This window comes from Danio rerio, chromosome 20, assembly GCF_049306965.1.
Source record: "Danio rerio strain Tuebingen ecotype United States chromosome 20, GRCz12tu, whole genome shotgun sequence".
In the NCBI taxonomy this organism is placed as follows: Eukaryota; Metazoa; Chordata; class Actinopteri; order Cypriniformes; family Danionidae; genus Danio; species Danio rerio.
The window spans coordinates 57447617-57470554 of NC_133195.1; the positions used below are offsets into that span (position 1 = coordinate 57447617).

The following is a 22938-nucleotide window of genomic DNA, read 5'->3' on the forward strand; positions in this document are numbered from 1 at the left end:
TGTGTGATAAAGCCAACAGAACAATATCACCTGCGAATAACAGAGATGAAATCCTGTGCTCCTCAAAGCGGACACCCTGCAAGGCTGCGCAGGGGTTTTAGCACTGCTTTTTATTACTAATTATTTAGAAAATAGTTTATTTATTACTCAAACAGCTTAAATATATGATGACAACTGAAGCTGAATGAATGATTCAGAAAGCGGAATTGGTCAAAAATAGGTATAGTGGAGTCTTAAAGTTCATATTTTCAAGACAAAATGTCTCTAAATACACATTATTATTAGGGATACCTGGATATAATTTAATTTAATTTAATGTAATGTAATGTAATCTAAAATAATAGAATGTAATTTAATATAATATAATATAAAATAATATAATATAAGTTAAAATAATATAATGTAAAGCAATATAAAATAATATAATATAATATAATATAATTGAAAACAATATAATATAATATAATTGAAATTAATATAATATAATATAATATAATATAATATAATTGAAAATAATATAATATAATATAATTGAAATTAATATAATATAATATAATTGAAAATAATATAATATAATATAATTGAAAATAATATAATATAATTGAAAATAATATAATATAATATAATTGAAAATAATATAATATAATTGAAAATAATATAATATAATATAATATATTATAATTGAAAATAATATATAATATAATAATGTAATATAATATAATTGAAAATAATATAATATAATATAATAATGTAATATAATATAATTAAAAATAATATAATATAATATAATTGAAAATAATATAATATAATTAAAAATAATATAATATAATATAATTGAAAATAATATAATATAATATGATATAATTGAAAATAATATAATATAATAATGTAATATAATATAATTGAAAATAATATAATATAATATAATATAGTTGAAATTAATATAATATAATATAATTAAAAATAATATAATATAATATAATTGAAAATAATATAATATAATTGAAAATAATATAATATAATATGATATAATTGAAAATAATATAATATAATAATGTAATATAATATAATTGAAAATAATATAATATAATATAATTGAAAATAATATAATATAATATAATATAATTGAAATTAATATAATATAATATAATTGAAAATATTATAATGTAATATAATATAATATAATATAATATAATATAAAATAATATAATATAATATAATATAATATAATATAATATAATATAATATAAAATAATATAATATAAAATAATATAATATAATATAATATAATATAATATAATATAATATAATATAATATAATATAATATAATATAATATAATAATCACAGCCCAATGCATCAGACAAGAAGCACTTTTCGTAGACTTTTATTTTTCAAACTCAGTTTTCTGACCGTTATCTCGTGTGTTGCATTACAGGGTTCTAGTACTTAAATACATTGCATTTTTACAACTGCACACTTCAAGAACCCCAGCTTGATTTCAGCACATTGTCTAACAGGTGGCTCTTCCCAAAAATCACAGCGTGTTCTGCACCTTTGTTTACTCTCGTATTTAACACGCATCATCAGCCTCTGATCCTAACACCAGGCACAAACAGGCCAAAAGTGATCAAAACAACTCGACTCCGCACTGCAAACACATCAGCACGTATGATTATTAACAGCTTCACAGGTTTGTTGTCTTCATTATTTTGGTCCTCCAGCCGATGTGTAAAGGTCACGCCTGTGAGAAACTCAACTCGCGCTTCCCTTTCAGCTGATGGGAGTGGCGGCTGCGGTCGACATGTCAAAAACACTGCGACGACACTCACATCTGAACCACAGAGCCAATGTCAACACACTGCGTTTGAAGATCATGATATATATATATATATATATATATATATATATATATATATATATATATATATATATATATATATATATATATATATATATATATATATATATATATACAGTTGAAGTCAGAATTATTAGCCCCCTGAATTATTAGCGCCCCTGTTTATTTTTTCCCCCAATTTCTGTTTAATGGAGGGAAGATTGTTTCAGCACATTTCTAATCACAATAGTTTTAAAAATGTATTTCTAATAACAGATTTATTTTCTTTTTGTCAAAATGACAGTAAATAATATTTTACTTGATATTTTTTAAGACTCTTCTATACAGTTTAAAGTGATATTTAAATGCTTAACTAGGTTAATAAGGTTAACTAGGCAGGTTAGGGTAATTAGGCAAGTTATTGTATACAGATGGTTTGTTCTGTAGACTATCGAGAAAAAAAATAGCTTAAAAGGGCTAATAATATTGTCCCTAAAATGTTTTAAAAAAAATTAATAACTGTTTTAATTCTAGCTGAAATAAAACAAATAAGACTTTCTCCAGAAGAAAAAATATTATCAGACAAACTGTGAAAATTTCCTTGCTCTGTTAAACATCATTTGGGAAATATTTAAAAAAGAAAATCAAAATCAAAAGGGGGCTAATAATTCTGACTTCAACTGTATATATATCAATGCAATTATACACTACTAGGGATGGGTATCGTTAAGGTTTTAACGTTATTGCTAGTTTTATTAATATCAAATCAAATCACTTTTACTGTCACATCATCAGCAGCACGTGTGCTATAATAAGTTCTGGCTCCAGACAGTGTAAAATACAGATGTGCAAATACAACGACAGTGCAAAATACAGACAGTACAAATAAAATGACAGTGCAAATACAACGACGGTGCAAAAAAAAAAAAATCGATTCGCTGCACTTTTTGCAGTGTTTCTTTATTAACAAAAACTACCTGATCAGAATTAACAACACTTTATTTTATTGTTAAGTCGCCTTTCCACTGCACACGACATTTGGATACGACTGTCGAAATACGCCCCCTTGTGGCAGTCACACATTACTTTCAGTGTTGTCGTGCACCACGGGGGAGAAGTTGAGTCTCACGGTGTCAGAAATAAAGGAGGGCAAATGCAAAATGAATGAAAATGGATGAATGAATGAATACTAGAAACTCATAGACCGCTAAAATATTGGAGACAACATTCAAAATTTATATTTTTATAACTTTCTTACTTACATTTATGAACAGAAAAGTTATTTTTTAACATAGACTTTTTTAAAAATAACCAAATAAATTAATATTTCTCATCTTGCGCGCACGGATCTGCTTGGACAACACTGGAATACATCAAATCCGGTCGGCAGGTCTCATACGGTTTAGTCGCAGGAGTTATAATAATATAAATAATATAATATTTATAATTATAATTATAAAATAATATTAATATTTCAACGGATCCACAGCTCAATTCGGATCTGAATTGTCCGCATAAGGAGATGATCAGAACTCAACGCAGCTCCCGGACTGCTCTCCATTGGAAATGAATGACTTCCGGACTGTCGCTTGTCGTGTGCAGTGGAAAGGAGGCTTTATAGAATATTTAATGTAAAATAAATGAATCCAATAAATGTAAAACAAATGAATATTTTTTTTCCTGTAAAAGAATGTACAATGGCTTAAAGGAAAATGCCTCTCAGATTTTAATCATTCTTCTGGAGGAAATGTGTGAGTTTTTCTGGCTGAAGTCGTGATCTTTCTTGGTTTCTTGTGCTCCCTGCAGTTGAAAATAGCCTCTTTAAGGTGCAAAATGAAGTGGAATAATCAGATAATGTTGATGATTTTTCATTAACACATTCACATAAATGAGTTAACAGTGTTTTGGAATTTAACTGTGCTTTTAATACAGTTTTAGAGCATCTTGCAGTGTAAAATTAAGTAGTTTTTTTATATCATATCTTAATAAGCATAGTTTATTATTAGGCTCTTCATAGGCTACATTTGTAAATAAAGCTGATGTAAAAGCATTAGATTTATTTAGGCTACTGCAGAATAAAATACTGTTTTTATTGTAACCGAATGTGTGTTTATTAAACTATTAATATTATACTAACTTAGGTGACTGACTGCTGACATAGCGATGTGGATGATGTAAGGTTCCCATTAGTAACTAGGCAGTCAAAACTTTGCATTGCAGTTGATGCACTCCTGAAAGACACTTTCACTAAAGCCTAGTTCACACTACAGGATTGTAAACATCAGCAGATCGCTGTGCCGTTCACACTACATGACTTGACTTTGTGTCTTTTAATCTCTGTGGTGTTCACACTACGCAACACTCTGTGAATGATCCACAAGAGGGGGGTCACACACTACATGATCTGACAACAACTCATTCCCCATCAGCTCATTCAAGCTACCAAACCACAGCCAATGAAATTTTGAGGGAGGAGTCGTCAGAAAAGCTGAACACTATTGGCTGCTTGTGTGCGGATTACATCACTGACAGCGTTTCAAGCTTTGGAGAAAGCATTTAAAAACATCGTCAAATCAGCGGATTTATCAGCGGATTAATCACTCATCTGCAGGCTCCAGTGGATAGATACACAGAGAGTTTTTAATTTTTGTAATTGTTTAACTCTTTAAAATAAAACTAACAAATAACACCCTGCCGTTTTCTAACTATCAGTGTATTTCTTTCTGACATTGTTATTTTTTTTATTATAAAACAGTAAAGAACTGAGCATTTCTGCCTTAAATTAGCATATTGGTCAAAATGACTTAGTGTTTTAGTATCTTAACTACATATTTATAGGCTGAATTACCAAAAAAAGATTATATTTTTAGGGTAATGGTGTCATTAAATATGATGCCAGACATTCAAAGCTTAATTTTAATATCTCAATAATAGCTTTGAATGTAAATATGTTGTGACAGTATGGTGTTTTATATGAGAACGGTCAGAATGAGCAGTATGGTAATTCTAATAGTTACAGAATTCTAGCTCCACTGTTAATATATCCTCCTCTCATGTCTGTGCTAACGCAGAATGAAGCGAGTGCAGCGATGCCCATTCTGACCAATCACAGATGTTTCTGCTGAGCTCCTGAACACACAGCCATTCAGCTCATGCTGATCTGCTCTCTCATTGGCTGCAGCTCGTCACTACATCTGACCACACGTGGGGTTGAGTCGGCCGACTGCTCTGGAATATTTAGCGTGCTGAATGTTGGATTTCCGTCTGCGTAGTTCACACATAAAGAGCGGCGAGCGCCGAGCACCCGCAGATTTCTTCCCGATCACAGCCCGATCTGTCGGCGAGCTCGTTAACTTCCAAATCGGGCTCAAATCAGGCTTAAAATCCTTTAGTGTGAACTAGGCATTAGCCAGATTGCTCACGTTTCTGCTTATCAGTGGTGTAGAGTAGCTAATTACAAATACTCAAATTACTGTAATGGAGTAGTTTTTCTCAGGAATTGTAATTCACTAAGTAGTTTTATAAATGTGTACTTTCAACACTAGCTCGGCATACACCCTATTAGAAAAGGTTGGTCAGTTAGATTATACAACTGTAAGTAGTGTTTATTCAGCAGTAATTCTCCAGTACCGAGAGCAGAGCCGTTAACGTCAGAGCTTATCGATACTTCTGCCTTTTATAATGTAGCACCGATACCGATAAAGTACCGGGTTTTGGTATCCATTCCTATTATTTACATTGTGCTGAACGCCGCTCAGATTCATACATTTCAGCCAAACGTTTTCCAATCCTAAAAACACACACATCAATAAAAAGCTGAAATATTCAACTCTCCGATTCTGCAACAATATCAATCTTCAAAAATGCACGCTTCTGGCTGGTTTTGTCCCTGGTAAGATTAAAAATAGTATACGTTTACATTAAATAAAAAATAGATCAAGCCAATAGTTGATATTTAACCCAACATTGCGTTATGACAGCCCAGCGATGTTTTAATGGTGTAGCCTTTATTTCCATATTTTGACCCGTTTTAAGTCGCACAGGGGAAAACTACTCCCTTTTCTTTTATGCCAAAAGTCATCAGAATATTAAGTAGAGATCATTTTGTAAATAAGCTGCAGTAAATACATCAAAACTCAATGTTTGATTAGTGAAATGCACTGATAAACGCTTCATTTGCTCAACTTTACAGGTGATTTTCTAAATATTTAAAAAAGTTTGAACACAGATTCCTGCATTTCAGTCAAATATTCTCCAATTCAAAAGTAAATATTGATGCAAAGCTGAAATATTCAACTCTCAATTCTCAATATTCTGACTGATTTTGTGTCTGATAACATTAAAAATAGGCATTGCAAAAGAATACGTTTAAATTTAGGAAGAAATAATTAAACCAATGGTTGAGTCTGTACATATTTGACCCAACATTGGGTTATGACAAACCAGCATTATTTATGTGTAGCTTAATTACACACTTGTGACTCTTAAAACTATCTTGAAGTTGCCAAAAATCATTAGAATATTAAGTAAATATTAAGTTTCCCAAGTTTCATTAAGATATTGATCATATATTAAAACTCAATGTTTGATTAGTGAAATGCATTGCTAAAAGATTAATTTATTCAACTTTAAAAGTGATTTTCTCAATATTTAGATGAAGAATTCATGCATTTCAGTCAAATATCCTCCAATCCAAACACAAACCACACACCAATGCAGAGCTTTTGACTGGTTCTGTGTTCTGCAAACATTAGAAATACGATGTGTTTAAATTTAATAAACAAAATCAACCCAGTGCTTGGGTTTGTCCATATTTGACCCAACATTGGGAAGCTTTAATTAATATTTGTGACCCATAAAGCAGTTTTAAGTTGCACAGGTCTGGTTCTGACAAATGGCACAAATACAATTTTTTCTTTTATGCCAAAAGTCATCAGAATATTAAGTAGAGATCATTTTGTAAATAAGCTGCTGCAAATACATCAAAACTCAATGTTTGATTAGTGAAATGCACTGATAAATGCTTCATTTATTTATCTTTAAAGGTGACTTTCTCAATATTTTACTTGTTGAATGCTCAGATTCCTGCATCTCAGCCAAATATTCTCCAATCCTAACACAAAACACACACCAATGCAGAGCTGATATAATCCTCCGTCAGATCATGCACAAATCTTAATCTCCAAAAATGGACACTTGTGGTTGGTTTTGTCTCTGATAACATTTAAAATAATATTTGTTTAAATTTAATAAAAATAAAAATCAACCAAATGGCAGTGTTTGTCCATATTTGACCCAATATTAGGTTATGACAAACCAGCATTGTTTGTGTGTAGCTTTTAACTACACATTTGTGAGCCTTAAAACTAGCTTTAAGTTACCAAAAATCACTAGAATATACGACAAAGTTTCATTAAGATATTGATCATATATCAAAACTCAATGTTTGATTAGTGAAATGCATTGCTAAAAGCTTCATTCATTCAACTTTAAAAGTGATTTTCTCAATATTTAGATGAAGAATTCATGCATTTCAGTCAAATATCCTCCAATCCAAACACAAACCACACACCAATGCAGAGCTTCTGACTGGTTCTGTGTTCTGCTAACATTAGAAATATGATATGTTTAAATTTAATAAACAAAATCAACCCAGTGCTTGGGTTTGTCCATATTTGACCCAATATTGGGTAGCTTTAATTAATATTGGTGACCCATAAAGCAGTTTTAAGTTGCACAGGTCTGGTTCTGACAACAGGCACAAATACAATTTTTTCTTTTATGCCAAAAGTCATCAGAATATTAAATAGAGATCATTTTGTAAATAAGCTGCTGCAAATACATCAAAACTCAATGTTTGATTAGTGAAATGCACTGATAAACGCTTCATTTATTCAATCCAAAACACAAACCACACACCAATGCAGAGCTGACATTATCATCCTTCAGATGATGCACAAATCTCAATCTCCAAAAATGGATTGTTTTGTCCTCCAGACTCATATTGTGTTTAATATTGCACCCAAAAAAGCCTCTAAATGTTGCAAATTCTTGAGCCTTCGCAACTGCGGCCACAAATCATGGCATAGCAACCTTCCCCGTCTCTCTCTCTCTCTGCGCAGACAGACAGACACACATAAATAAAATAAACATTTCACCTCTAAAGTGCATCAGAGCCACCGGCTGAAAGGGCCCGTTTGCGCTGGGAGCATCCAGAACCATCCTGGCCTCGTCTTTAGAGCATGTCAACATCTAAAAGTCCAAACGATTCGGGCTAAATCGAGCTGCTAGCCTCCATTTTAGCACAAACACTCTCAGCAGAAAATGAAGCTCTGCTGCTGGAGGGAAGCAGCCAGGCAGTGATGTCACCCAGCAAAAGGAGGCTGCCGATTGGCTGAAAGATGTCATGTGATCTGAACCAGAAGAGGGCTGAGTGGGGAGGCTGCTGATTGGCTGGGGGGGGCTCTGGGGGGCGGGACATGTGGATTTGACTGGCTGACACATGCAGAGTTTTAATGGGACATTTTAAATTGATAGCTGCTGTAAATATATCAGAAATCAATGTTTGACTGGTAAAATGCATTGCCAAAAGCTTCATTTATTCAACTATTTAGATTTTATTTGAATAATTAATTGTCAAAAACACACTGTACCAATTGCAACTTGCCAAAAATCATTAAAATATTAAATAAAGACCAAGTTTCAATCAAATAGACATTAAATATCAAAACTCAATGTCTGATTGGTGAAATGCATTGCTAAAATCTTTATTTATTCAACTTTAAAGGTGATTTTCTCTATATTTACATTTTATTTTAACAGTTAATAATCAAAAACACACTGTACGGATTTATCTTCAATGCCAAAAATCACTAGAGTATTAAGTAAAGACCAAGTTTCATTAATATATATATATCAAATATCAAAACTCAATGGTTGATTAGTAAAATGGTTTAATTTAATCAACTTTTGGCTGACATATGCAGAGTTTTTATGGGATATTTTATTTATTCATGAAATAAGCTGCAGTAAATATATCAAATTTCAATGTTTGATTAGTGAAAAGCATTGATAAAACCTTAATTTATTCAACTTTAGATTGTATTTTATAGTCAATAATCAAAAACATTAGCGATTTTTCTATAATGCCAAAAATCACTGGAGTATTAGGTAAAAATCAAGTTTCATTACAAATATATTTCAAATATCAAAGCTCAAGGTTTGATTAGTGAAATGCATTGATAAAAGCTTCATTTATTCAACTTATCACAATAATTCAATTTTTTTAATAGTCAACAGTCAAAAACACACTATAGCAAGATTACTTTTAAGCCAAGAATTATTACAGTACTAAGACCAAGTTTCATTAAAACATTGATTAAATATCGAAACTCAATGTTTGATTAGTAAAATGCATTGATAAAACCTTCATTTATTCAACTTTAGATTGTATTTTATAGTCAATAATCAAAAACATTAGCGATTTTTCTATAATGCCAAAAATCACTAGAATATTAGGTAAAAACCAAGTTTCATTACAAATATATGTCGAATATTAAAACTCAATGTGTAATTAGTGAAATGCATTAATAAAAGCTTCATTTATTCAACTGTAATGGTGATTTTCTCAATAATTACCATTGTTTTAATCCTCAAATTTATGCATTTCAGCCAAATATTCTCCAATCCTCAATGCATAGACGCATCAATGAAGAGCTCATATTTTCAGCTTTCAGTTTAGGAAAATCTTAATCTTTAAAAATTTACATCATTTAAGGATTACTTTTGGTCAAGATTTTTCAACTTCGGAAGGACTTAATTTTGGCGTATTATTTCCTAAAACAAGACAAAATTGTTTGCATGTCTAGGACATACGTCTTAATTTAGGAATTGTTAGATATTTGGAAAAAAAAATGGATGTGTTCCAGTGAAAAATGCAGAAATACGCCAGTAGTACGTCATACAGTATCTGCCGACTTCCTAATTCACAGGCTTTGTACGAGAAACGCCACATCTTGGCTTCACCTGAGCCGGAAACACAAGCGCTCTCCCACTGATGGTAAGCAAAGAGAAATGATGACATAACATTTCGAGACACAAATGCATGACAAACGGCCGCCGCAGAGAAACACTGACAGGAAAACCACATTTCAACACCTGCAGCTGCAGGAGAACAAGCAGGACTTCCAGATCCATCACACACACACACACACACACACGCGCGCGCGCACACACACACCACCTACAAATCACACACTAAGGATACAATTATATAGGTCACACTTTACCATATGGTTCGATTACTTAACATTAGCTACTGTAACATTACTAAATGTATCATTCATTATTTGTTTCAGTATTTAGTCATCTTTGTTTACTAAAAATATAGCTGTTCAATAACTTACAGTGCATTCAAAACATTGCATTTTAATAATGTATTTGCATGAGTTTAATTTAACATTAACTACTATTTTAACACGACTCTCTGAAATACTTTACATTTACATTTTTGTAACTCTGAAATACCTCATTTAGGGCATGTTTTTTTTATATATAATAAATCCACAAGAGCGCGCTGTCCGCATTTTTGCAAATCTGAAATATGTTACTTTGGCTATGTTTTTTAATGTGTTTAAAACATCAAATCTGCTAGAGGGCGCTGTGCATATTTTCATGAATCTAAATACGTTACTTTGGGTATGTTTTGTTGTACTTTTCTGATGTCAAATCCACTAGAGAGTGCCGTCTACATTTTTGTGAATATAAAATATATTACTTTGGGTACGTTTTGTTGTATGTTTCAGATTACAAATCCACTAGAGGGCGCTGTCTACATTTTTGCGAATATGAAATACGTTACTTTGGGTACGTTTTGTAGTACATTTCTGATGTCAAATCCACTAGAGGGCGCCGTCTACATTTTTGTGAATATAAAGTATAATATTTTGGGTACGTTTTGTTGTATGTTTCAGAATACAAATCCACTAGAGGGCGCTGTCTACATTTTTGTTATAATAAAATATATTACTTTAGGTACGTTTTGTTGTACATTTCTGATATCAAATCCACTAGAGGGTGCCGTCTACATTTTTGTGAATATAAAATATAATATTTTGTGTACGTTTTGTTGTATGTTTCAGATTACAAATCCACTAGAGGGCGCTGTCTACATTTTTGTGAATATAAAATATAATATTTTGTGTACGTTTTGTTGTATGTTTCACATTACAAATCCACTAGAGGGCGCTGTCTACATTTTTGCGAATATGAAATATGTTACTCTGGGTATGTTTTGTTGTATGTATCAGATGCCAAATTCATGAGAGGGCGCTGCCTTTATTTTTGAGAATATAAAATATTTTACTTTGAGTATGTCCTGTTGTACGTTTCAGTTGACAAATCCACTATAGGGTGCCGTATACATTTTTGTGAATATAATATATATTACTTTGGGTACGTTATGTTTTATGATTCAGATATCAAATCCACTGGAGGGCGCTGTCTACATTTTTGTGGATCTGAAACATGCTACTTTGGGTAGGTTCTGTTGCACATTCCAGGTGTGAAATCCATTAGAGGGCGCCGTCTACATTTTTGTGAATATAAAATATATTACTTTGGGTACATTTTATTGTATGTTTCAGATTACAAATCCACAAGAGGGCGCTGTTTACATTTTTGAGAATCTAAAATACGTCGCTTAAGGTATGTTTTAATATTTTTTAAGTAATCCACTAGAGGGCGCTGTCTACATTTTTATGAATTTAAAATAAGTTTCTCAGGATACATTTTGTTGCGTTTCAGATAACAAATCCACTAGAGGACGCTGTCTACATTTTGTGCGAATTTAAAATATATCACTTAAGGTTTAATTTGCTAAAGGTTACAGGTAACGCATCTACTAGGAGGCGCTGTCTACATTTTCGCAAAACTGAAATACGTTACATAGGGTATGTTTTGATGTACATTTCAGGTGACAAATCCACTAGAGGGCGCTTTCTACAGTTTTGAACTCTGAAATATATAATTTAGGGCATTTTTTTGTTTCAAATATTAAATCCACAGAAGGGCACTGTCCACATTTGTACAAATCTGAAATATGTTACTTTGGGTATGTTATTTAATATTTTTAAAATATCAAACTCACAAGAGGGCGCTGTCTATATTTTAATGAATGTAAATATATTACTTTGGGAACGTTTTGTTTTGTGTTTCAGATAACGAATCCACTAGAGGATGCTGTCTACATTTTTGCGTATTTGAAATATGTTACTCTGGGTATGTTTTTATTGTAGTTATCAGATGCCAAATTCATGAGAGGGCACAGCCTTTATTTTTGAGAATATAAAATATATTACTTTGGGTACGTTTTACCCAGAGATGGGTTGCGGCTAGAAGGGCATCTGCTGCGTAAAAACGTGCTGTTTAGGTTGGCGGTTCATTCCGCTGTGGCGACCCCAGATTAATAAATGAGTACGTTTTGTTGTACGTTTCAGTTGACAAATCCACTAGAGGGCGCCGTCTACATTTTTTTATGAATCTGAAATATGTTTCTCAGGATACGTTTTGTTGTGTTTCACATATCAAATCCACTAGATAGCGCTGTCAACATTTTTGCGAATTAAAAATATATTACTTGGGTTATGTTTTCTCTTTAGGTTTCAGGAGACAAATCCACTAGAGGGCGTGGTCTACATTTTTGCGAATATAATATATAACAATTTAGGTTCGTTTTGTTTTGTGTTTCAGATATCAAATCCACTAGATGGCGCTGTCAACATTTTTGCGAATTAAAAATATATTACTTGGGTTATGTTTTCTCTTTAGGTTTCAGGTGACAAATCCACTAGAGGGCGCTGTCCACATATTTGCGAATCTGAAATATGTCACTTAGATATGTTGTGCTGTAAGTTTCAGATGAGAAATCCACTAGAGGGCGCTGTCTACATTTGAGCGAAAACATTCATGGATAATGTTAATTTGTTTAGTTGTGTTTATTTGATGTAAAATCCTATATTTGACATTAATATGCCCCAGTGAATATTATTAGTGTGAAAAGGATCAAGGTTTTGTCATCATGCTGCCCCTATTGTTTATTTTACTATAATCAATTGTATGTTTAAGCATATTCGGCTAAAAAAAATCACCTATTTCATTATGTTGCAAATTTTCTGTGTGCATCTTACTGAGTTCAGATTATAAAAACTGAGCACATTTCAAAGTATTTTGCATATATATTTAGATAAAGCTCATTGAACTCTGTGCACATTCATGTCTGCTATCGTGTGGTCAGTTTAACAGCTTTAATTAGGTCACATGTGAGAAAATAAACACGAGAAGAGGAAGATAATGTGATGCGCAATGATTACACACACAACATCACGCTCACAAATGAGGAACTGAAAACAGCTTCTCATAACTATTTAGCTATACAGCTATTTATATTCTGTGCTCTATATTGAAGCATGGTATATTATTAACCCTTGTGTGTGCTGTTGGGTTGTTTTCATCCACTCTGGGCTGATTTTGAGTCTTACTTTGGCCACATCTTTCTCTGTGTTTCAGCAAATAGGATGCTTTTTGCTGACAAAACTTACTTTGACGCATATTTTGGGAAAATGCTTACAATTTTTCATGAACTCAACAACACACGCTGGGCAGATTGACTCCCCTTTGGTGATGTTGGTGCTGTTTTTGCCCCATTGACTTCCATTATAATCAACGTTTTTGACTGGAAAGCCCTGACAGCATATATTCATGCATTCTTGAGTGCTGCTGGTGTTCACTGTTAAGAAGAAGAACAATTTGTAAGTGTATTTATGTTCCTGCTTTACTCCACTACAATCTCAAAGGTGAGACCTTTGCACACTTATCTTGATCTGTCTGAGAAACTCTAATGAATCCCTTCAGCTGTCAGTAGGGATGCAACCATTATAGGTTTTGGTTGTGCGATTATAGTCTGAGGAATAATCACGGTTATCACGATTATTATGCATGCATTCATTTCAATATACTACTAGATAAGAAAAATCACATGAAAATTGCTTATATTTAAAACTGTTGTTTATTGCTGCTCAGTAACTAAATAATACCACACAAAACAATTAAATCAAAACAAACAATTGTCCATTTCGCTTTGGACTTAATACAAGTTTAAATGACAAGTTTTGGCATTTAAACATAAGTAATAATTTTACACTGAAAATAAATGTCAATAATTAAAAGAAAAAAAGTAATAAATAAATAAATTTAAATAATTAAATTTAAAATATATACAAATTAATTAATTAATTTTAAATAAAATAAATTATAATAAATAAAAATTTAATTTAAATAAATCACTACAAATCTTTATTCTAATTAATCAAATGTAAATAAATAAAAAATTAAAATAAATTTATTAAAAATATATAAAAATATATAAATAAATTAAATTAAATAATTGAATTTAAAATATATTAATAAATAAATTTTAAATATTTTTAAATAAATTAAAATAATAAATAAATAAAATTAAAATAAATAAAATTGAAAATCAATCAATAAATGAATAAAAAAATAAGTAGTATTTGTCTAATGTAAATCTAAGTTACATAATAGCTAAGTATTTCCCTTTTACAGTGAAGAAATGTATTCAAAGGCTGCTGAACCTTTTGATCAACTATATAACAATAAGCTTAGTCTCTATTTCAGAGGTTGCCACAGCGGAATGAACCGCCAACTATTCCAGCATTCATTCATTCATTCATTCATTTTCTTGTCAGCTTAGTCCCTTTATAAATCTGGGGTCGCCACAGCGGAATGAACCGCCAACTTATCCAGCACGTTTTTACACAACGGATGCCCTTCCAGCCGCAACCCATCTCTGGGAAACATCCCAACACACATACATTCATACACACACACTCATACACTACGGACAATTTAGCCTACCCAATTCACCTGTACCGCATGTCTTTGGACTGTGGGGGAAATCGGAGCACCCGGAGGAAACCCACACGAACGCAGGGAGAACATGCAAACTCCACACAGAAACGCAAACTAAGCCGAGCCGAGGTTCGAACCAGCGACCTTCTTGCTGTGAGGCGACAGCCCTATCTACTGCACCACTGCATCGCCACCTATTCCAGCATATTTTTTACAAAGCGGATGACTTTCCAGCAGCAACCCAGTAGTGGAAAACACACACACTCACTAATACACTACAGACAATTTAGCTTAGCCAATTCCCCTATAGCACATGTGTTTGGACTGTGGGGGGAAACAGGAGCACCCGGAGGAAACACGGCGAGAACATGCAAACTCCACACAGAAACGCCAACTGACCCAGCCGGGACTCGAACCAGCAACCTTCTTGAACCACTGAGCCACCGTGACGCCATAGTACAAATAACCAAATTTATTTTTCTTCCAAAATCACTTTCCTTTTTCACTTACGTTACTCGAAGTCCTGTGGGCGGGGCTAAATTACATTCACCAATAATCTCTCAGAAAGCTTTTCACGATCCAATCAGATCACAGTATTTGCTGTCTCTCGTACAAATGCACTTTTTTACACTGATGATGTTAGTCCTGTCTTCAATCTGTCGCTATGGTGATGCACAGGCGTTTGTAACTCCACCCTTTATTAAGTCTCATTTGCATTTAAAGCGATCATCAACAAAACCCCACAATCAAGATCAAAGCCTAAAGGGGACAGTTTCAGAGAGTTAGGGTGCTTTCACACCTACACTTTTGTTTCGGAACGTATCTCGTTTGCCCAGTTAGCGCGGTTCGATTGGCATATGTGAACAGGGCAATCGCGCTCTGTTCCGCGCCAAAGTAACCGCTCCGAGATCGCTTGAATGAGGTGGTCTCGGCTCGATTGAAACGAACTCTGGAGCGGATCGATTGCAGTGAGAAAGCAAACGATCCGAGCGCGGTTATATCACAGTGTTTTATGGATATGTAATAGGCTTATTTATGGCTATATGAAGAGAGAATTATGAGTATGGCGGGAAGTTTCGCGAGTCTCCGGATGCCCGCAAACGAGTGATGATCTCCCGGTAATCTCGCGTCTCACTTGCGGTCCTCAAATAGGCATCATCGCGCACCTTTCTTACCCCTCCCCACTGCGTCTCTCCTCTGACACGTCGCGCGCGCACCCTGTCAATCACCACCAAACCACCACCTCTCCTGACAGCTGAGCGGGACGCTGCAAAATAAACCCTGACACTCTGACCAATGTGAGGAGAGTTTACTCACATGTGACTTGTTTTAGCTCTTTTGGTCCGATTAGAAACTTTGCCGTGTGAAAGCGAACCGCTCCAAGAGCAAAGAGCAACAATGTAACATTTGTAATCTCTGTTTCGGAACAACTGAATCGATTCACAGGTGTGAAAGCACCCTTAGAGAGCATTATGTCAAACTTCACTAAACTACACACTCAAGAGACAGCAGCGATGCATTTTAAAGGGACAGAATAGAAGCTCTTCAACAGATCAGGACGTGCTGGTTTTGTTCTCTTCTGTTCATCACTGACTGGAAACGCTGCTTTATTTGCAAATGTTTAATGCAATATTCCAGCATCTTCATATGGAAACTCAGCATAAATCATGTTCGGCGTCTCACCTGTGAAAACGGGCAGCTTCTGAAGCTCTCGGTTGTTGCTGAGGCTGAATCTGGAGGAGTTCGGACGCTTTTCTTTCTTGACTGGAGTCTGAGATCCAGACTGCTTACCCTTCAGCAGCTGTGTGGCCGGCGGGACGCTGTTCCCACCCTTCTTATTCGAAGCCTGCTGACGAAAAACAAAGGACATTTCATACTTTAACATCACCTCTCTAAAGAAAGAGCGCAGAAAACATCAGAGAAATGCAAAAACATTTCATGCATTTAAAATTTTTTTTGATTTTTTTATTTATTTATTTTTTTACATTTGACTGCTTACATTTGTGTGAAGCTGAAGTAGGGTTGTAACGGTATGAATTTTTTACGGTATGATAATCGTCTAAAACAATACCACGGTTTGACGGTTTCGCGGTATACGGTATGTTACAAATGTTACAAAATAATAGAACAGTGAAGCAAATTTGACTTTTTCCAAATAATATATTTTCAGTTGCTATGAACAACACCACTTACAATGAACAAATAAAAAAATAGGAAAATAATAAATAATGTGTCAAAGTCCAAATAAACATGGTGCAAATCCTCAGTAAAAAATAGATATAAATATTTACTATACTATAAATAGTTACATAACGAAACTAGATTCAATATGGAACATCCTTAGGTTTTATGTGCCAGCATGGATATGGTTGTCTGTGGATATGGATTTGGATATGGTTGTCTGCAATGCAGACAAACAGCTGCATCTTCATTTGTGTCTTTTGAAAACAGCAAGAGCAGCAGTTCGTCTTTGCTGTGTCACTGTTTTGTCATGTTTCTGTGCTGCTGTGCATGCAAAAGTACTTAGTATGAAGCAGGTCGCACACCAGAAGCGCCGCTCGGCGCCGCGACACGGCGCGTACATGACAGATTAAAGTATCGCACACCAGACGCGCACATTCGAATGATATTTAACATGAAACTAATCAGATGGCGCTCTGTGGCGCGGCTGAAAAATGAACTGCGTCCTGAGCCGTCGCCGGGCGCCGCCGACAGCCGCCGACTTGCGGCGCCGGTGTGTGTATCCTGATAGAAACCTATAATTAGAATTCTAAAATACGTGGCGCTGCGCGGCGCGCCGCCGAGCGTCGCTTCTGGTGTGCGACCTGCTTGAGAATCATTTCATGCAAAACTTTTTTTTTTGCGTTTTATTTAGCCGCGCATAAATGTATGCCTATCTCTCATTCCGTGTTGTTCAAAAAGCTTGTTTTTGGTCCACAAACAAAAGTGAAACCTATGCTTATTGGTTGTGATATAGCGAGTTTGAACCAATCTGGGCATGGAGGAGGGACAATGCATCAATGTATCGTGTCTGGTTTGTCCGGAGACACAGTGACGAGCGTTTCTTTGTCAATTCAGCGTTGTCAAATGTTGATGACGTAACCGCACTGATTCCAGAGCCTCCGGAGCCGCGAATGTTATGTGATACAGCACTGGAAAGCTGATATTCTCTTCTTTATGCCAATCTTTGAATTGTATGAATCGGATCAGCGGATCAAAAGTTATTAAACATTTAAGAGCAATACTTATTTTTAGCCGCGGGCGGCTGTCTCGGTCTTTAAGGGTTAAAACCGTTGATATGCAATTGTTCATGGTATGATAATCGTGCACGTTCAAATCGTGGTAGACCGTCATACCGGTATATTGTTACAACCCTAAGCTGAAGTATGCTACCTTGGGTATGTTCTGTTGTTTGTTTAAGATGCCAAATCTGCTAGAGGGCGCTGTCTCCATTTTTCAGAATTTAGAATATAATACTTTGAGCGCGATCTTTTTGGTATGTTTCCGGCAACAAATCCACTAGAGGGCGCTGACTACATTTTTATGAATCTGAAATACGTCACTTATGCCTAGTTCAGACTGCGTGATTTTAGCCCCGACTTTGGCTCGCCGACAGGTGTTGGGAAATCGCCGACAAATGCCTGAAATCACAGGCAAATCGCTGCTCGTGCACGTGAGTGGCAATCACACAGTATGAACTTTCAAAGAGGCAATCTGAGAGAATCGCCAATGAGTCGCCAATGCCTGCGAGATATTTGGCGTGCTGAATATCTGGAGCTGTCGGCGATTCAAATCATGCCGTGTGAATTGAGTTTTGACTGAAAATAACATCAGCGATCGCCTACAGCCAATGAGAGAGCGGCATTCACTTGTGTGTGCGTGTGTGTATACCTGCTGCAGGCCAGTGGAGGTTTGACAGGACTCAGGAGCAACCGTGTCTGTTTGACGTTTCATGCAGAAGGAAATTAGTTTATTATCAATGTTGAGGAGAAATGGCTAATTCCCTTTAAACCCAGGTGAGCCAACATGTACATGTTCTACCCCATTAAAGGCTTCTTTCTCATTATGTAGTTAATAACAAAAGATATACGACGTGTTTTTGGCTTTGAGACGTAGTTTGGACAAAGTTATTGGGGATTCTTTCTATAGTAAAGTCATGCAATGTGAAAGTCCCCCGATCCATCTTGCAGTGTAAACAAAGCAGAGACGAAACGCCAGCCCAGATAGTCAAGCAGTGTGAAAACATCTGTGACACGACTACTCTGAAAATCATGCAGTCTGAACTCGGCATTAGGGTGTGTTTTGATGTGCATTTCTGGTGACAAATCCACTAGAGGGCGCTGTCTACATTTTTATGAATCTGAAATGAGTCACTTTAGCCGCCTTTCACTGCACACAACGTTTGGACACGACTGTCGGAATACGCCCCCTTGTGGCAGTCGCACAGTATTTTCAGTGTTGTCATGCACCATGGGAGAGAAGCTGATTCCCTGTGTCCGAAATAAAGGAGGGCAAAAGCAAGAGCCTTTATTCTCTGTGCGACTACATGGAATAATGAAGGAATGAATACTAGAAACCGCTAAAATATTGGAGGGAATGTGGAGATAACATTAAATAATATACGTTTATTACTTTCTTACTTACATTTAAGAACAGAAATGTTTTTTTTTTAATATAGACTTTTTTATAATTCCAAAAATAACCAAATAAAGTCCTATTTCTCATCTCGCGCACACGGACCTGCTTGTACAACACTGGAATACATCTCATCCGGTTGGCCGGTCGCAAACGGTCTAGTCGCAGGAATTCAAATATTTTAACGGATCTGCAGCTCAATTCGGATCTGAATTTTCCGCATACGGAGATGATCGGAACTCCACGCAGCTCCCGGACTGCTCTCCATTGGAAATGAATGACTTCCGGTCTGACGCTTGTCGTGTGACGGAAAGGAGGCTTTAGGGCATGTTCTGATGTACATTTCAGGTGACAAATCCACTAGAGGACGCTGTCTACATTTCTGTGAATCTACAAGAGAGCTAAAGAAAAACTTTTTTATTTCTTTTTAGTAACAATTTACATTTCTTATTTATACAGTTAAAACAGTCGACAATGTACATATTAGACATAGATCATTTATACAGGTCAGAATCATTCGCTTAAAATTAATTTCAATAATAATATTGTGATTTAATAATAGTAATATGAAAACGTTCAAACGATTTATTTACAATACAGTTTGTAAAGTATTATGTTCTGTCTTTTAGAACAGGGGTTCTCAAAGTGGGGGTCGGGACCCCTCGAGGGGTCGCAGGACAATGAAGGAGGGTCGCCTGGTGATTTAAAAAAATCGATTTATTATTATTAAATCATATAAGAATGACCATATTTTATCCATAACCTACTGAAGAGAAAAAATATAGTCGTTTATAATTACTATACAGTTACTATAGTAGCTTATAGTTACTAGTTCTATTGGATTGCGACCCCAGTAGTAATTACATTATATTAAAGACACAGCAATAGCGTCAGATGCAGCCGATTGATTTTATAACACCAGGTTAAAGATTCAAGCTCATTTACAGCACTGACATTAAACGAAGAATATACCTGGGTGTATTGGTGTGTGTGTGACATTGCATACAAGGTTTCTGTATTCATAACCAGGATATTGGGTGTCGCGAGTCACTGGCATCGTCATATTGGGGGTCGCAGGCTGAAAAGTTTGGGAACCTCTGTTTTAGAAGAGATATTATATGAGAGACTGCGTTTGTTTACCAAATAGGTGAATCTAATTGGATTTGCATTGCAAACATTAAATACAAGTTACAAATGTATTCTTTTTTATTTCATATATTAATGTTTTTGCGATGATATTCCTATTATCGTTCAGCATTAATTTGCAGATTTTTTGCAAAATTCTCTGCAAAAAAATGTCCGCAAGTTCCATCTAGCCCTAGCTATAAATAATCATTCCAATAATCATACATTAATTCTGACAGCAGGCTGAGTATAGATGAACAGTGTTTATCTGGGTGGAATGGATGAATAAAAACATACAAAAATCTACATATAAAAGGAAGCGTAAATCAACTACCTCTCTAAAATGTGCAAAAATCATGAATGAATCCCAGCAGAGCGTGCTTAATAATGCATTTCTGCAGGCAACCTTTAATCTGTGGCCAAATTTTAACTCAGCTTATCCATCAAAACAAGCCAGAATCATGACAACCATGAAACAATAATCTGCTCTAGAAAAACTCAAATAAAAGCGGTGTCTCTACTTCACCAAGACTTAAATAAATCTGTATATACACATTCATATTAATCAGTATCATTACAAATGATATGACATACAGATCAACTGTATATATTTATTTATATAAAAAAAGTACCTCATGTTCTGAATTCTCCTGTCCTGCAGTTTTACCCACTTTTGCTGATTTCGGAGAATCCTAAAAATAAAAGCAAACACATTAAAATCCTCATTTGCTTCTGGAATAAAGTGAAAGTAGAGATTTTATAATCATGTCTAGACTGACAGCTATCATTAGCAATCCGGTTTAATAACTCACATTAAAACACGACCCAAGACAGTAAAAATGCATTCAGCTTATATACTTTAATAGACATGTCGTACATTTAAGCTTACATTGTGAGGAAAACATGATATTTACACTAGAAATCACTAATAGCGGCTACCCTGCTAACAGGCTAAAGTTAGCTTCGCTACAAAAAACTGCATCTGCACAAAACAAACTCCTCATAAATACAAACAGAGCGTTCGATTAACGTCATAAAAGTGCTGTGTTTATCTCCTAGAGTTGTGAATGTGATAAAGTTTACAACTGTCTGCTGTTAAAGCCGGTTTCTGAGGTGAGGCTGCAGTTAGCACGCATGCTAAAGCTAAAGCTGAGGGCTGAAACTCCTCCGGCTGAAGAAAACAGGCTTATTTCTCCGGTTCCAAATGTTTGTTTTCTGCTTTTGAACACTCTGGAAGTCTTTCCTCACCTTGTCTTTTTTGGTTTTATTCGGCATGGCTCATCCGTCCGTGTGTGTGTGGAGCCGCTGTCAGTCAGTGTGTTTGTGTGTGTGTGTGATTGTGTGTGTGTTTAATCTCCTCACTTCAACTCATCATTCAGTATAATAACTGATATATTGAAGCTTCTCTTCATCTTTCACTCTCTGCTGCTCATATTACACTTCATGTACAGTTTAATGCAGCGATTGACACTCAGCAGGGCTTTACAGATGACTGATTAGCCATTGAAGTCACAGTAATGAGTGTGTGCATGATATTAGATGTTTTCTGTGCTGCTTTACAGACTCGTGTGTGTCTCGTTTAAGTGTTTGAATTTTCCTCCGCTGCTGCTGCAGTGAATAATGTTATTATTTTGCTGCCATCTGCTGGACACTGTACATTAGAAACCTGGGTTTCCCAGCCATAAGGGTTGGAAGTGTTGCTTTTGGAACAAAAAGGCCACTTTTTATGTAAAGATCACTTCTATAAGGGGTTTAAACCCACTTGTGTGGTAACCGTATGTAAATAAATCCAGTTTCTAATGGGGAACATGAGTTAATTGTGTTTGTATATTATCAGACTTGATGAGTGAAGCACTTTGATTGACATTCTCCCTTTGTACGTGTCAACAGAGAAGCAAAGCCCCGCCCACTAGTGCCCACCTCTCCCTCATTAGCATAAACAGCAGCCCTGAGTGAGAAGCAGCCGTCTGTCCATTAGCCATTAGAGTGTTTGAGCTGCTGAAGATAACGTCAGCATAGACTCAGAGGATTATAGATGTGGAGTTTTAGATGAACTGCGACAGGAGCGACATGGACTGTCAGAAGCATCAAGCACACACGCACACCTGACCAGCACTCACAACACTGTCACTCACCTGGGAAATGGAGGCAACTTGAATGGTTTGTGAGCACAGTTAAGTGCACACAGCATGCCGTATCATCTGATTATTGTGGGAAATAATCCCAAAAGGCGACTGACTGTGTAAAGCCACATAGCAAAACAAGTTCAGCGGCTAATCAGCCGGAATCAGCTGAGGTGATGAGACAGCGTCCAGCGAGACCTAGCTGTCACTGAAGTGGCCACGCCCTTAATTATGCAGACTTAATAAAACTTACTAAAAATGAAACGGATGAGTTATAAAATAATTCACC

General features: G+C 35.1%; 1 protein-coding gene across 8 annotated transcripts in view; it reads right to left on the minus strand.

Moving 5' to 3' along the window:
* ppp2r5cb (protein phosphatase 2, regulatory subunit B', gamma b) overlaps positions 1-21880 on the minus strand; it is a 65404-nt gene extending 43524 nt beyond the window's left edge. For 3 of the 8 annotated variants that reach the window (XR_012395556.1, XR_012395558.1, XM_005160898.6), the window contains exons 1-3: positions 21775-21860; positions 21159-21218; positions 16450-16612 (exon numbers count right to left, since the gene is read on the minus strand). Coding sequence is in view for 4 of the 8 variants with exons in the window: in XM_005160898.6 (XP_005160955.1) it covers positions 16450-16612; positions 21159-21218; positions 21775-21801 (250 nt within the window). In the remaining 4 variants the exon portion in view is untranslated. Of the gene's footprint in view, positions 1-7997; positions 8180-16449; positions 16616-21158; positions 21219-21774 lie in introns of those variants that run through there. The other 5 variants (XR_012395555.1, XM_073932601.1, NM_001044821.3 and 2 more) reach the window with 4 other exon arrangements.
* Positions 21881-22938: the final 1058 nt, after the last annotated feature.